Source organism: Falco punctatus, assembly GCF_963210335.1.
Source record: "Falco punctatus genome assembly, chromosome: 1".
NCBI lineage: Eukaryota > Metazoa > Chordata > Aves > Falconiformes > Falconidae > Falco > Falco punctatus.
In genome coordinates, this window is record NC_137580.1 from 37,827,905 (window position 1) to 37,841,694 (window position 13,790).

The 13,790-nt window shown below is 61.7% G+C and overlaps 3 protein-coding genes across 4 annotated transcripts in view; 2 read left to right on the forward strand and 1 right to left on the reverse strand.

The window, feature by feature from the left end:
* The window catches only part of DCTN1 (dynactin subunit 1), a 77,887-nt gene extending 77,265 nt beyond the window's left edge, over window positions 1–622 (forward strand). Inside the window, 1 exon segment of the mRNA XM_080373328.1 lies at window positions 145–622. Within this exon segment, the coding sequence (XP_080229454.1) occupies window positions 145–282 (138 nt within the window). The 3' untranslated portion in view covers window positions 283–622.
* Window positions 623–946: 324 nt separating this feature from the next.
* On the forward strand, window positions 947–5,017 carry NOP56 (NOP56 ribonucleoprotein). Its single transcript, XM_080372998.1, has 12 exons — window positions 947–1,044; window positions 1,254–1,343; window positions 1,518–1,632; window positions 1,709–1,870; window positions 1,987–2,185; window positions 2,417–2,604; window positions 2,742–2,893; window positions 3,085–3,185; window positions 3,502–3,650; window positions 3,835–3,956; window positions 4,142–4,276; window positions 4,426–5,017. Exons 1-12 carry the CDS (start codon window positions 1,042–1,044, stop codon window positions 4,645–4,647), a joined length of 1,638 nt encoding a protein of 545 aa, XP_080229124.1. The 5' UTR covers window positions 947–1,041; the 3' UTR covers window positions 4,648–5,017.
* A 172-nt stretch (window positions 5,018–5,189) lies between these two features.
* IDH3B (isocitrate dehydrogenase (NAD(+)) 3 non-catalytic subunit beta) lies at window positions 5,190–13,661 on the reverse strand. Of its 2 annotated transcripts, none has more exons than XM_080372850.1 (12): window positions 13,525–13,661; window positions 13,024–13,104; window positions 11,220–11,318; window positions 10,242–10,362; window positions 9,758–9,818; window positions 9,300–9,432; window positions 8,729–8,862; window positions 8,188–8,290; window positions 7,583–7,729; window positions 7,366–7,460; window positions 7,209–7,269; window positions 5,190–5,365 (listed from the first exon to the last, which is right to left on the reverse strand). In XM_080372850.1, the coding sequence occupies exons 1-12, from the start codon at window positions 13,558–13,560 to the stop codon at window positions 5,288–5,290; spliced, it is 1,149 nt and encodes a 382-aa protein (XP_080228976.1). In that variant the 5' UTR covers window positions 13,561–13,661; the 3' UTR covers window positions 5,190–5,287. The 2 variants fall into 2 exon arrangements, with proteins under 2 accessions (XP_080228976.1, XP_080228975.1); XM_080372849.1 differs by having other exon boundaries at window positions 5,190–6,822.
* Window positions 13,662–13,790: the final 129 nt, after the last annotated feature.

Below are 13,790 nucleotides of genomic sequence, written 5' to 3' on the forward strand. Positions count from 1 at the left end.
CCCCCTGGGCTGGGGCAAGAGCCGCCATGCCCCCCCCCCCCCCCCCCCCCAGTTTGCTCCGGGGTGGTGCGTGGCGGTGGCTGGGGAGGGGGGGCCGCCCCCCCGGCTGTGCCCCCCCCCCCTAAGGTCGCTGTGCCCTTGCAGGCCAAGCAGGAGAAGGAGGAGGGCATGGCCTACTACGGCAAAGTGACCTTCCCCTGCCCGCCGGGGCACAGCCAAGCGCACAGGCTGCTCCTCACCCCTGAGCTGCTCCACAAGCTGCGGGGACACTTCGCCTCCTAAGCCGGGCACGGCCCCCCGCCCCGCACAGACTGCGGCTCGTCGCACCCCTCCGCTGCCTCTCCCCTGCCGGCCCCGGCCGCTGCTCCTCCCCGGCCCCGCGCGTGCGGTGGCAGCCGGAGCTGCTGAACCCCGGGGCGAGCCGGGCCCCCCCCCGCCCCGCCGCTGTCAGACACTACGGCCGCTGGGACCCCCCTACCGCCGCGGCGGGGCTGCACCGGGGGGGCCGGAGCCCTCCAACCACCCTCCGCCCCGTGGGGCCGCTGCGGGCCGGGGGCTGCGACCCCCCAGCTGCGCGGCCCCCCCGGCACTCGCACTCTCGAATAAAGCTGCCCTGAAGCTGCCCGCGGCCCCGCGCCTTCCTGCGCCGGCACTGGGCCGGGGGGGATGGAGGGCAGGGGGATCCGGGGCGATGTGGAGACCGGGGGGGGGCGGTGGGTCCCACCACGTGCAGCCCCGCGGGAGGTCGGGGCGCGAAACGCGGGACAGGGGCGGAGCGCAGGACGCGCGCGGGCGGTCCCCGTTGGTCAGAGGAGCGGGAAGGGGCGGGAGGCCGAGGCATTGCCTGGGCCTGATTGGAAAAGGAGGCGAAAGGAGGTGGGACCGCGCCGTCCTGTACTTGATTGGCTGGCGGCGCCACCGTTACGGTAGCCTGCGCTGATTGGTGGGGCTTGCCGAGGTGCGGCCGTTGATTGGCCGCGGACGGGAGGGGCGGGTTTCCGGTGCGGCGGTGCCAGTTCCGGCGGCGGCGGCGGTGGAGGGATGGTGAGTGTCCGTGGGGCTGGGCCGCGTCGGCCCCATCCGCCCGCATCGGGCCGGGCCGGGGACCGGGAGGGCCGGAGATGGGCGTGCGGGGGACCGGGGCGCGGCGGGGGCCGGGCTGGGGGTTCCTGTGCCAAGGCGGGGAGGGGGCGTGGGGCGGGGCGGGCCGGGAGCGGGACCAGCGCCAGCCCCGGTGACTGGTGCCGGTGCAGGTGCTGCTGCACGTGCTGTTCGAGCATGCCGCCGGGTACGCGCTGTTCGCCGTGCGGGAGGTGGAGGAGATCAGCCTGCTGCTGCCGCAGGTACGGGCCGCCCCGGTCCCCGGCGGGGGGGGGGGGGGGGCGCGATCGGGGGACGACGGGCGGCTTTGTCCTGCCCGGGGTGAGGGTCGTGCCCTGGTGCTGCCGCCCGGGGGCCGGTCCCTGGGTGCCGCCCCCGTTCCCCGTGGCGGCGGGGTCTGACCGGCCGCCGCGCAGGTGGAGGAGAGCGTCCTTACCATCGGCAAGTTCCACAACGTGGTGAAGCTGGTGGCCTTCGCCCCCTTCAAGTCGGCGCAGAGCGCGCTGGAGAACATCAACGCCGTCTCCGAGGGTGAGCGGAGGGGAGGGGGGGCACCGGGACTCCCCGCGGGGAACGGCGAGGCCCCGCTGACCCGCCCCTCCCGCAGGGATCCTCCATGAGGACCTGCGGCTGCTGCTGGAGACCTCCATGCCGGCCAAGAAGAAGAAAGCACTGCTGGGGGTGGCCGACGCCAAGATCGGGGCTGCCATCCTGGAGGAGCTGGGCTACCAGTGCCAGACCGGGGGAGTGGTGGCCGAGATCCTGCGGGGTGAGTGTGGGGCGGAGGCAGAGGGGACGCCTCGGTGGGGTGAGTGTGGGGGCAGAGGGGACGCCCCGGGTGGGGGGGAGGGGGGCGTGGGCAGTGACCGCTCGGTGCCCCCGCAGGGATCCGGCTGCACTTCCACGCACTGGTGAAGGGCCTGACCGCCCAGTCGGCCTCCAAGGCCCAACTGGGCCTTGGGCACAGCTACTCCCGGGCCAAGGTGAAATTCAACGTGAACCGCGTGGACAACATGATCATCCAGTCTATCAGCCTGCTGGACCAGCTGGACAAGGACATCAACACCTTCTCCATGCGCGTGCGGTGAGCGGGGCCGGGGGGTGGCAGGGGGCCGGGTTGGGGCACAGGCCCGTCTCCCCACGCTTACCACAGGCAGCTGCCCCTCCGGCTGCCTGTACAGGACGGGGAGGGAGAGCAGCGCCCCGAAGGCGGCCTGGCCTGGTCAGCAGTGCCATGGCTGGAGCCTGCCTGGGGGCCACACGCAGGACGAGGGGTGCGCGAGGGGTGGGCTGTGACACTGACGCTGTCCTGCAGGGAATGGTATGGGTACCACTTCCCCGAGCTGATCAAGATCGTATCTGAGAACTACACGTACTGCCGGCTGGCCAAGTTCATCGGAAACCGCAAGGAGCTGAGCGAGGAGAGCCTGGAGGGACTGGAAGAGATCGTCATGGACAGCGCCAAGGCCCAGGCCATCCTGGAGGCCTCCCGCTCTTCCATGGGTGAGTGGGGATGGGCTGTGACGGCTCCGCTACCACTTCCTGGGGGGCTGAGCTGTGGCAGGAGGGGACCTGCCTGTCCTAGGAGGGGGCTTTGGCCACACAGTGGGCATTGCTCAGCCCCTGACTCATCTCTCCAGGGATGGACATCTCCCCGCTCGACCTTATCAACATCGAGAGCTTTTCCAGCCGTGTCATCTCGCTCTCAGAGTACCGCAAGGGCCTGCAGGAATATTTGCGCTCCAAGATGAGCCAGGTGGCTCCCAGCCTCTCAGCCCTCATCGGGGAGGTGGTGAGTGCGAGTGCCTGCGTCCCTGGGCTGCCCCGGGCCATGGAGATGATGTCTGAGTGAATCTGTCAATCCACTGAGTTGTGCTGCTGACACCTTTTACTGCTGATCCCTGTCCCGGGGGGCTGCACACAGCCTGGAGCTGTGCTCGTATGGGGGGGAGCAGCCGTAACACCCACCCTTTTCCTTCCCAGGTGGGTGCCCGCCTCATCTCCCATGCCGGCAGCCTGACAAACCTGGCCAAGTACCCAGCCTCGACAGTGCAGATCCTGGGGGCTGAGAAGGCCCTTTTCAGGTACCACTGCAGGGTGGTCGCAGTGATGGCAGGCCCCTGGGCCGCTGGCTGTGACATGCTGGGCCTCTGCGGCCTCACCCGCCTGTGAGCAGCCAGCCCCAGTCTGAGCGACCACCGTAGCTCTGTGTCTTGCTGGCGGGGCTGTGCCCCGGGCACCCCGCAGGTTAGCGGGGCAGGGGGGAGGTGGCTGTGCTGCCTGCGGGTGAGAGCCGGGGCTGCTGGTGGAGGAGGGCGGTGGGTGGCAGCTCCAGTCTGGGGGTGCCCTCGGCCCCAGGCACCCCCACACCACCCCAACCGCCGCACTGGCTGCTTCCAGGGCTCTGAAGACACGAGGGAACACTCCCAAGTACGGGCTTATTTTCCACTCCACCTTCATCGGACGAGCAGCCGCCAAAAACAAGGGGCGCATCTCCCGCTACCTGGCCAACAAGTGCACCATCGCCTCTCGCATCGACTGTTTCTCAGGTGCCCGCAGGGCCGGGGCAGGCGGGGCAGCCAGGCAGCTCTGCCATGATGGGAATATTTTTCGTCAACAGCATCTCACAGTGTGAATGGTGACTCCTGTGGTCTGAGCAGAGCGTGGGGCAGGGGCATCGGGTGCTGGGGTGGGCAGGGTGCTGGGTGCTGAGCCCCTCTCTCATCCCTGCAGAGGTTCCCACCAGTGTCTTTGGGGACAAGTTGCGGGAACAGGTGGAGGAGCGCTTGGCCTTCTATGAGACAGGGGAGCCGCCCCGCAAGAACCTGGAGGTGATGAAGGAGGCCATGGTGGAGGTGAGGCTGCTGCTGGGGCCAGCCAGGCCCTGCTGTTGGACATGATGTCAAACTGCCGTCCTGACCCACCATGGAGGGAAAAGACTGATTTAATGAGGCTGATCCAACCAGTGCCGCAGGGTGGTGAGGGATCCTGGGCTGGGAACCTTCTGCAGCACTGAGGAGCTCTTGCTCTCCTTCCTCAGGCAAGTGAGGTGGTGGCTGAGGTCAAGAGGAAGCAGGAAAAGAAGGAGAAGAAGAAGAAAAAGCGAGAGAAGCGGCGGCTGGAGGCCTTGGCTGCAGCTGCAGAGGAGGCGGAGAACTCCGTGCTGCAGACACAGGTGAAGGCCGGGGCGGGGGGGGGGGGCTGGGAGCCCCTGCGGAGGGTGAGCGATGGTCCTGCCTGTCCTGCAGCTGTGCAGGGTTTGTGGGGTGGGGCCCGGGCTCCCTGGGCCAGGCACAGCTCCTGCCAACTCTGAGCTTCCTTCAGGAGAACGACATTGGGCCCAAGAAGAAGAAAAAGAAGAAGAAGCAGCAGGAGGCCGAATCGGAGCATGAGTTGGAGGCTGTCTCAGAGCCAGAGGAGAATGGGCTGGAGGAACAGGCCTTGCCCAAGAAGAAGAGGAAACTAACGGTAGAGACTGACCAGGAGGAGGAAAAGAAGAAAAAGAAGAAGAAGAAGAAGGGAGCCAGGGACTCGGAGGAGGATTAGGGGAGTGGAGCTGGAGCCAGGCCGTACTCCAGCAGTATGGACTCACAAACTGACGGGTCAGCTCAGCGTGGCCCCTTGTGGCCACCAGCATTTCATGGCAGCATAACACAACGGAACGACCACATCGAAGGCGTTTGGTGGCACCCCATGGTCTGGGTGAGTCCCTTTGCCCAGGCCAAGGTGCCAGCAGTCCCTGGGGCAGTGCTCTGGCGTGCTGTGCCTATGCAGTGTTGCTTCCTTGTGGCCCCTTCCCGTGGGGTGGCTCAGGCTGCACGTGGCAGCTGTCACTGGGCCAATGCCCACAGCTTGCGTGGGGCAGAAACCCACCCCGTGTGACCGTACCTCAATAAAGGGCTGAGGTCATTGTTCATCCTCTTCTGACTTATTGTAGTGCAGACAGGTGCCCAGGATGGGCTGCTGGGCCCTGGCGTGGCTTCACATCCCCTCACCCAGGTGGGAGGTGATGGTGCTGTTCCTGCACTTTCACACTGCCACAGCCATCCTTCGCGGGGGGGCAAGGAGGGAAGAGCTGGCGCAGTGAGTGTTCCAAGCCCTGTCATGCAGAGGCTACTTTTATTAGAGGGAAGCAATAAATTACCAGGTGGGCACGGCGGGAACAGGGAGGACGAGGCGAGGGGCCCTAGACATCCAGGGCAGCTATCACGGCTTGGGTGAAATCCATTGACGTGGCGTAGCCCCCCATGTCCGCCGTGCGCACCTGCAAGGAGAGGGGAGCGTTAGTGAGGAGGGAGGGGGGCCCCCACAGCGCACTGGGGAGCCGGCTGCTGTGCGCTTTGGACCAGGCTCCCCGAGGCTGTTGGCAGCTCCAGAAGTGTCCCTTCTGGAGCTGGGAGCGGGGCTGAAGGCACACTGCCCCGTGGCAGCACTGCAGTGGGCCTTGTCTCCAGTCCCAGCACCGGCTTCCTTGGCCCCACGGGAGTGACCCAGGAGATGGGGGACGCTGGCAGTGGGCACCAGCCCCTCTGCCAGCAGCTGCTTCGAGGCAGGTTTTGAGGGGGGGGGGGGGAGGCAGGAATTGCAGCAGCAGGATTTCCTGGCAGCTCCCCCCACCATGGAGAGCTGCTTCCTGGGCTCACCCACCCCAGCAGGGTGGAGGGGATGGTGAGGGGCCAGCACTGGTGGTGCAGGACCGGTGCTGAGCCCTGCTCCCCCTGCCCTATACTCTGCCAGCCCAGCTTCTGGCCCTGGCACCCCCAGGTGCCCCCGAGACCTTGAGCCAACGCTGAGTCGTGCAGGGCCAGGTGGGGAACAGCACCTGTGTGGGCAGGGGTGAAGCATTGGACCCTTTTATTGCAAAGACAGATACACAGCGCAGCACTAAATACATGTCCCAGTCGCTCTCTCACGCACACGCCTGCCAGGACAGAGCCCCCGTGGTCTGCCCCACAGCACCACTGGTCCCCAGCCCCACGGCTTGCCTGGCAGGGCAAGTGTTTGCTGCAGACAACGTCCTGCGCAGCTCACCAGGCCGCTCCAACACCCAGCTGCAGCTCGGCTCAGCCCTGCACTCCCCGGCCCTCAGAAACCAGCCACAAACCCGTGAAGGGGGCGACAACAGCGCCCCAAACTGCACACTGGGTCCCAGTGAGTGGGAGGTGACAAAGCCTTGTAGCCACCTCACCCTACACATGCGCTTGTGCCAGAAAATGGGCCCAGATCCTGCACGAGCAGCCGACTGCAGCCCTGTGGTCCCATTTATTGCTAATGCCGCTGTGGGCAGAAGGCTCCTACAGTGACCACGGTCCCCCCAGTCCCTGGGCGCTACCCACTGAGCTCGGGGCGCTGCCCATTCACCCCTCCCAAGTCACCCCAGCTGCCCTCCTCGCAGGGAGGCACAGCGGAGGCGCCTGGCAAGCCCGACTGGGGCTGGTTACTGGGCTCTGGGCTGGGTGGGAGGGAGAACTGCCCTCCTCCTCCTCCCCCGGGGCACCAGGGGCCCCCCGGGACAGGCTGCACCAGGCAGGAGGGGGAGGGACAGGGAGGGACGTGGCGCTGGGCTGTAAGCTACGGGAAGCTGCTGCAGGGCGCAGTGAGGTCCCCGACTGCGCAGGGCGAGCGGGGTTCCTAGGCACCATAGTGGGGGTGCAGGTTGTCAATCACAGACTTCACGAAGTCAGAAGTGGTGGAGTAACCGCCCAAGTCCCGTGTCCGAACCTAAAAATCCAACATAGGGAAGGGGAGAAACAAGGGAGAAACGTGATCGTGAACCAAGTGAAACAACTGCAAGAGGGGAGAGGACAGCTGAGCAGCTTCTCTCTAGGCACCCTGCCAGAGACCCCAGCGGGCAGCGTGTGAGCTGTCCCCCAGCCCTGCCGGACCGTCCCTAGTGTCCCTAGCCAGCAAGCACCGCTACAGGCAGCAGCAGCCCCCGAGACAGGTGCGGCGGCCTGGCTGCTCCCGACTACAGCCACGTGGCATGAGCTGGAAAGAGGCGAGGAGGCCGGAGGCTCGCGCTGGTCCGTCAGGGAGAACACAGCGGCTTGCTACCACGAACACTCACAGCTACAGACAGGCGGCAAGCCCAGCTGCACAACACTCACTTTTCCGACTTTGATCACCTTCTTCACCGCATCCGAGATCAAGTTGGAGTGAAATTCCAAGCTGGTGAAAGAAAAGGAGCCGCGGTCAGTGCCTCATCAGCCCCCACGCCCGGCAGCGCTGCCCACCCCACCACACTCCCAGGTAAAAGGCACCTACTTGAGATGCCGCAGCATGTTGGCGGCCGAGAGCAGCATGGCAGTGGGATTGGCAATGTTCCTGCCCACAGCCTGCGCGAAGGGGTGGCGGGCGCCCTGCAGGAGGAAAAGCCACAGTGATGGACCATCTTCCTCACCCCTGCCCCCAGCAGCACCCCCCAGGAACCGGGGGTGTGCCAGTACAGCACAGCAGCCTCCGGGGAGCCGAGACACCTCACCATCTCGAACACTGCATACTCGGCGCTGTAGCTCTCCCCAGGAACCACGCCAGCGCCGCCCACCAAGCCAGCTGCCAGGTTATCAATGATGTTTCCATAGAGGTTCGGCATCACAAGGACATCGAACTGGTAGGGGTTCTGTACCAGCTGCACGGAGGGAACGGGAGGACATGAGGCCCTGCACATCCCACATGGCGGCAGGCAGATCGACAGCCTCCAGGACAGGCCGGGTCACAAAACCAGTGAGGTAGCAGAACCCACCGTGTCTGAAAACTTCCCCAAACTGCGCTTGAGTGAGAGGGGACCCTGCTGAAGCAGCTGGGGAACCACAGACCTATTCCACCTGGCAGGGTTTTGCAAGGCCAGATGAACTGTAGCTGCTGCCTTCAACCCCTGCAGCTCCAGCCCTCCCCTGCGGCAGAGCAGGGTGAAGGCTCCTGTCTTGCACAAGGAGCAAACCTCAGGCCAGGGGCCAGGGTGGCCACCTGGACCTGTCAAGCTGTCGGTGGCTTTTCAGGTTTCAGATCGTTACGGCTTGGCTCAGCAGGCCCCGCAGCAGCAGGAGGTGCAGAACAGGTCTGGGGGCAGGGGAACGGGATCCTCACCTGCATGCAGCAGTTGTCGATGATCATGGTGTCAAATTTGATCTTGGGGTACAGTTCTGCCACTTCTTCACAGCACTGCAGGAAGAGCCCATCGCCCAGTTTCCTGTGAGACAAGAAACACACCATAGGGTTGGCAGGACAGCAGTGAAATCGTTACAGCAGCAGGTAACCCAATAGCAACTGGTGTCCCTCCGCAGCAAGGCAGGGAGGTGCACCCCACACCACTGCACCCCCACAGCCACAGGCTGTGAAATCAGGGCCCAGGGGGAGCCACAAGGGATCAGCTTTTAGTGCCAGAGCTTCTCCCCTTCTCTGCTGACAGCCTCCAGGACGCAGCTGTCGGGCCTCAGCAAGGCTCATGCCAGAGACAAGACCATACAGAGGAAAAAGCCACTATTCCCAGGGAAAGCCCAGCCTCTCCGGAACCAGACCGGCACTGCTCTGCCTGGGATCAAAAGCAGAGCAACAAGGCCCCTGACGTGACAGCAGTCGCGTGCCTGACAGCCAGACAGCGCTCCCACCCTGCTCCTGTGGCACTCACATAATGTTGGCCTTGTGCACAGCTGTGACCTTAGAGCGCCCTTTTTTGGTGGCATAGTCAAAGGCAAACTTGGCAATGCGCTGCGACTTGGCCCGGGTGATGATCTTCAGGCATTCGATGACTCCCTTTGCGCTCTGGACAGGAAAGGGAGGGCAAGCAGCTGTCGTGGGCACTGTGCAGCCCAGCACCCCGACCCACACCACGCCGACAGTCCTGGTACTTCGAGGCAGAGGTGAGGTGTCTTTGCCCGATGCTGGATTACCCTCATCAAGAGGTTCCTTACACCCATCTCTCTTTTTTCTGGCATTACCCCTCCTGTAGCCCACCACCACCCTCCTTGGGTCTGCGTGTATTCCTATCACTAAAAATTTTCCTAATTTCATCAGTGTCACTCGGTACATCACTGCTGCTCCAGCCACCTCCTCAGCAGTGCTGAAAGCTCCGGTACAGGAAGTGGGAGCGTGTCTCTGGCAGCAAGGAAAGCTACACATCCTGGGGCACGCACTGTCCTTCGGCGAGGCCGGCAATGACCCCAAGCAGAGCAGCACGTGCTGGAGGGAGGCTCCCGTACCTCATGTTCCAGGGAGCTGTACTCCCCCTCCGTCTGCTCACGAATGATCACGAGGTCCAAGTTGTTGTGGCGTGTTTTATAGCCTGGTAAGCTCTTCACATGGACAACATTTGCAAACAAGTCCAACTTGCGCCTGCCAGAGAAGCAGCAGCAGAGTCAGCGCTTTGTTATGAGCTATTTCAGGGGCTGTGACTGTTCCCTACAAGTACTGGGAGAAACAGCTGGTGATGGTGCGAACACATCCCTGCCTCCCGAGACCCCCTCCCACAGCTATTGATCATTCTATTTGTCCATCCACTTTTCCCCTCAGGAACCTTGTTAATTTCCCATCTGACCTAGACTCGCTTCCTTCGGCCCCGGTTCGGTGGCAGACCACCACAACTGAGCACAGTATGTTTTTCCCAGCAACCAATGCGTTGGTGTCCAGCACGGGCAGCCGAGCAGGGGACCCAGCTCACCTGAGCCTCATATCGTAAGAAGCCAGCTCTCCCTTGTACTCCATGGGGGTGTGGATCTTGCCTGCAGGACAACGTTGAGCCAGAGTAAGAACACAGAGCGCACCAACAGCCACTAAGAACATCGCCTGAACTCAAGCGAGAGGGCAGCAAGGGCTGGGACAGGGGTTGCTCCGACAGAGCCTTAGCCAAGTGCACAGACCCATTTCTTGCTACATGGGACCTTGAACAGGCCCTTCACTTCTCTGGGCCGTACTAGATCTTGTTTGAAAAGCAGAAGCTAAATATAACCTCCCCTTTGGTTAAGTTCAGTAAGTACTTCAGTAATTTGCTGCTTAGCTTAAAGACAGCACATTTCCTGCTCCAGGAGCTAAGCACAGAAAATCCTGCCCTCTGAAAGCACCTAATGGTCTCTGAGATAAGGCAATGTTTCCTGCGGGCAGAGTGGAGAGCCCCTTCTTGCCAGACAGACAGCGCAAGTCCTTACCTATCAGGGCAACTTTACTTTCCTTCATAGAGTCAACCACCTGGTCCAGTTTTTCTTCTGACGCCATGTTCTGCACCTCGCTCAGGTGATGCTCATCGAAGACCACAGGCACGCTGGCAGCCTGCGTGAGAAAGGCAGAGACAGAGGTGCCCCGTCAGACCAGAGACCTGGCAGGGAAGTTACGCTGCACGTTACAGAGGGCTGCTGCCGACAGCGGGGCTTGGAGAGCTGGGACATGAAGCCTTAAACCAGCCGGGCTTGCTCAGCGAGAAGAGGGAACAGGGCTCATGAAACGCTGGACCTGGACCTCTGGGTCACTTCAGTTCCAACCAATGATGTTTTCTGACACTTTTATCACCAGGACTCCCCTTCCTTACTGTAATTACAGTTTCAGCTGCATAACCGACAACGTGGCAGACAACCCCACGCTTGCTGCCTTTGACGTGTTAGAAGACAGCAGGACCAACTACTGACTTCCTCCCCCCTCACACTCCCTGACGCTGCTGCCTGAGGGCAGGGCTCATCACAGATCGGGAAGGAGGCCAGAAGGACATAAAGGGCTCCGAAGCTGGCCAGTGACAGCCCTGCAGCCATGTTCCCGACAGAAGCAGTGAAGACAGCCTGTGTCCTCCCTGTCACCAGCCCGGACAGCATCAGTGCTTGCTGCTGCCTCAGCAGAAGGAGAAGGACTGAGCAGGTGATGGACCCAGACCCTGCTGGCTCCAGGACACAGTCCCATGCTGGAAACACTTTCACACTGAAGAATGAGACAGTTTGCAAGACTGCTGCTCAGGCTGAGGCTTTTTACAGAAAGGGCGAGATCCCAGGGTTTTCATGGCCAGCCCTCTTCTACACCGGAGGAGACGGACAGGTTGGTTCCGGAGGGTCTTTGGATCAGCAGCGTCTTTAACCAACTCTGCAGCTGCTGCTCCTCCCTCCTCCATCCACCCTGCCCCATCAAGGGGCAGGAACCCTTACCTTGAACACCTCCTTGACGGCGTGCATAAGCTCTGGGCCCACCCCATCTCCAGGCAGCATGGTGACCTGGAACATGCCCTCAGACTTCGCATTTTCTGACTGCGCAGAAAGCAAAGAAGAGTCAGACCTGCTGCTGCTGCACCCCAGAGCCTAATCCAGAGTGGACCCTGAACAGGCAAGCAGCGAACTAGAGGAAGGTTACTTACAACACGAAGAATATCCGCACCCGTAGCACAATTGTAAGTTAGAAACATTTACTGCAGTACTAACAGCGAGCTTTAACTTAAAGAGCTCCTGTTCCTATGTTGTTATGAACAGACCGCACACAGCAGAGACACCCAGTATCCTGTGATCCACCGGCAACCTAAAGACCTTTTCCTTATACGGTGTCTCCAGGTATGATCTCTCCCTCTGTACAGCACAAATCCTTCTTACTGGATGCTAACAGCACAATCTGGTGTCACCAAGTTTCCCTCACTCCTACTTCATGTCCTCAGGATCTCCTCAGCTTTCCTGTGTGCATCTTGTCCTCCTGTTGTACTCACATAGTCTCACAGCTTTTTGTTGAGTGTGGGGTTTTTTTGGTCCCGAACAAAAAGCAGTGTCAAAGATAATTCTTAAGACATTCCACACACGATCCACCTCCAAATCAATGCTGCCTGCATAGCTGCCTCCTATTCTTACCCAGTCCTTTCACTAATCCCCACCTTCTTTAGCCAGTAATTCCCTGTACAGAGCTGACCTCCAGACATGGGATTTCATAGAGCCAGCCTCAGGGACTAGACAGTCACAGTCAGAGACAAGAACTCCACTCAACAATTTAATCTGACAACAGATGGAGTAAACAGGTATCAATGCCAATATGACTCCAGAAACGCATATGTATCAGTGACATGAAGTGTAGGCAAATGATGATCATGGAAAGGCACAATGAAAGACTAAGTGCGAAAAGAAAGATAAGGTAATCTTTGCTTTTGATTTTTAACATCTCAGAATCTAAGTTCCAGGGCAGAAAACCTCGCCTACCGTTCAGCAACTAAATTTCAAGAAGCAGCAAAGCATCTGCAGAGGGAACCGTGACATAGGCCCAAGCTCAAGGTCAACAGAACAGTCTCAGTGCTGAGCCCTTCTCTTCCGATGTAAGATGTCATCGCTTATAGACAGGAACCAGACATCCTGCCAGGCTGAATGTAGCAATCACAATGTTAATTCGCTACCCGGCACTTGTGGTGTTCCTTCCCCCCTCAGTCCTACAGAAAACAACTCATCTCTGTGCCACAGCTCTTACTGACTCCTGACAGAGTACAAACAACACTTGTATGTGCTAAGCTAATACTTGCTCTTACGTTATTCAATCTCTAACAACTGTGTTATTTTCTGTATTATTTTTTATTAACTACTACAGACAGCTACACTAAATTCAGAATTAAATGACAAGGGCTTGATCAAAATAATTTTTGTTATTGCAATCAATGCCACACTCTGGCTAGTGGTTTTTAACCAGAAGAACACTTGCCAGGGTAACACTGCCAGCAGCCCCCTGCATGCTGTGAGGCTACACCAGGGGTCAGAGGGCTGGGGAGGAACCTCTGGGGAGGAACCTCCAGGGAGGAGGTAGCAAGGCCAGAGAATGTGCTGCTCCAGGAGCAAGAAAAGCTGCTTCTACCAGGCAGAGCTCACCCAGGAGCACTTCCAATGTCCAGGGACGGCCGCTGCCCTGCTCCCCACAGCAGCTCCCTGCCCTGCAGTAAGTGCCAGGGCTGGCTGCAGTCAGGGTGGGCCCGAGGGGGACTCCTGCTCTCACCTTGGCCCGTGGGATCTGCTGGAGGGCAGCAGAGGCATGCAGGCTCCTCCACACACCGAGGCTCTGGGCACGCAGGAGACGCTGGGGCAGAGGCAGCAGGAGGGTGAGACCCCCCAGCATGGATGTGCCCCCCTCCCCTGCACAGCCCTCCCAGCCCAAACTAACACCCCCGGGCCCGGCCTGAACATCCCCCTGGCCAGGCCTTACACCGTCCAAGGCCAAGCCCCCCAGCCGCGATCTGCATCGACCCCAGCCCAGCCCGAACCCTCCCCCCTCCAAGGCAGACCCCCCCCTGCCCCGCCTGACCCCCACAGCTCGGACAGACCCCTCACCCCTGGAGCCTGGGCCTTTACCCCAGCCCAGACTGACCGCCCCCATCCAGGCCAAACCCTGACCCCCGGGCCCACACCCCCATCCAGCCTGAGACACACCTCCCCCCCCCGGCCCAGCCCGAGCCGTCACACCCCCAAGCCAGCCCCCCCAGCCCCCGCCCCGCCTCACCCCGGCTGCCGCCCGGCCCACGCTGAGCGCCGCCATCTCGCCGACCCACAATGCACCGCGGCTGCGGCACGGCGGAACGCGCGTGGGGAGGCCCACAATGCACCGCGGCTGCGGCACGGCAGGAAGCGCGTGGGGCGGGGCCGAGGCGACCCCTGCGGTATCCCCTGCGGCGCCCCCTGGCGGGGGGGCGGGGCATTGAAACCACAGGGCCCCTCTTGAGACCCCCCTCGAGGACAGCCAGGGACACCCCCCTCCAGCCCTCCCCA

Bases quoted from the DNA above. Each gene is read 5' to 3' on its own strand.
- NOP56 (XM_080372998.1), top strand. The intron at 1,633-1,708 runs GTGAGCGGAGGG...CCCCTCCCGCAG, and splicing joins CATCAACGCCGTCTCCGAGG to GGATCCTCCATGAGGACCTG. The intron at 3,957-4,141 runs GTGAGGCTGCTG...CTCCTTCCTCAG, and splicing joins TGAAGGAGGCCATGGTGGAG to GCAAGTGAGGTGGTGGCTGA.
- IDH3B (XM_080372849.1), bottom strand. From the start codon at position 13,560: ATGGCGGCGCTCAGCGTGGGCCGGGCGGCAGCCGGG. The intron at 9,433-9,757 runs GTGAGCTGGGTC...CTTCTCTGGCAG, and splicing joins TCTTACGATATGAGGCTCAG to GCGCAAGTTGGACTTGTTTG. The intron at 8,863-9,299 runs GTACGGGAGCCT...TTTCCTGTCCAG, and splicing joins ACAGCTCCCTGGAACATGAG to AGCGCAAAGGGAGTCATCGA.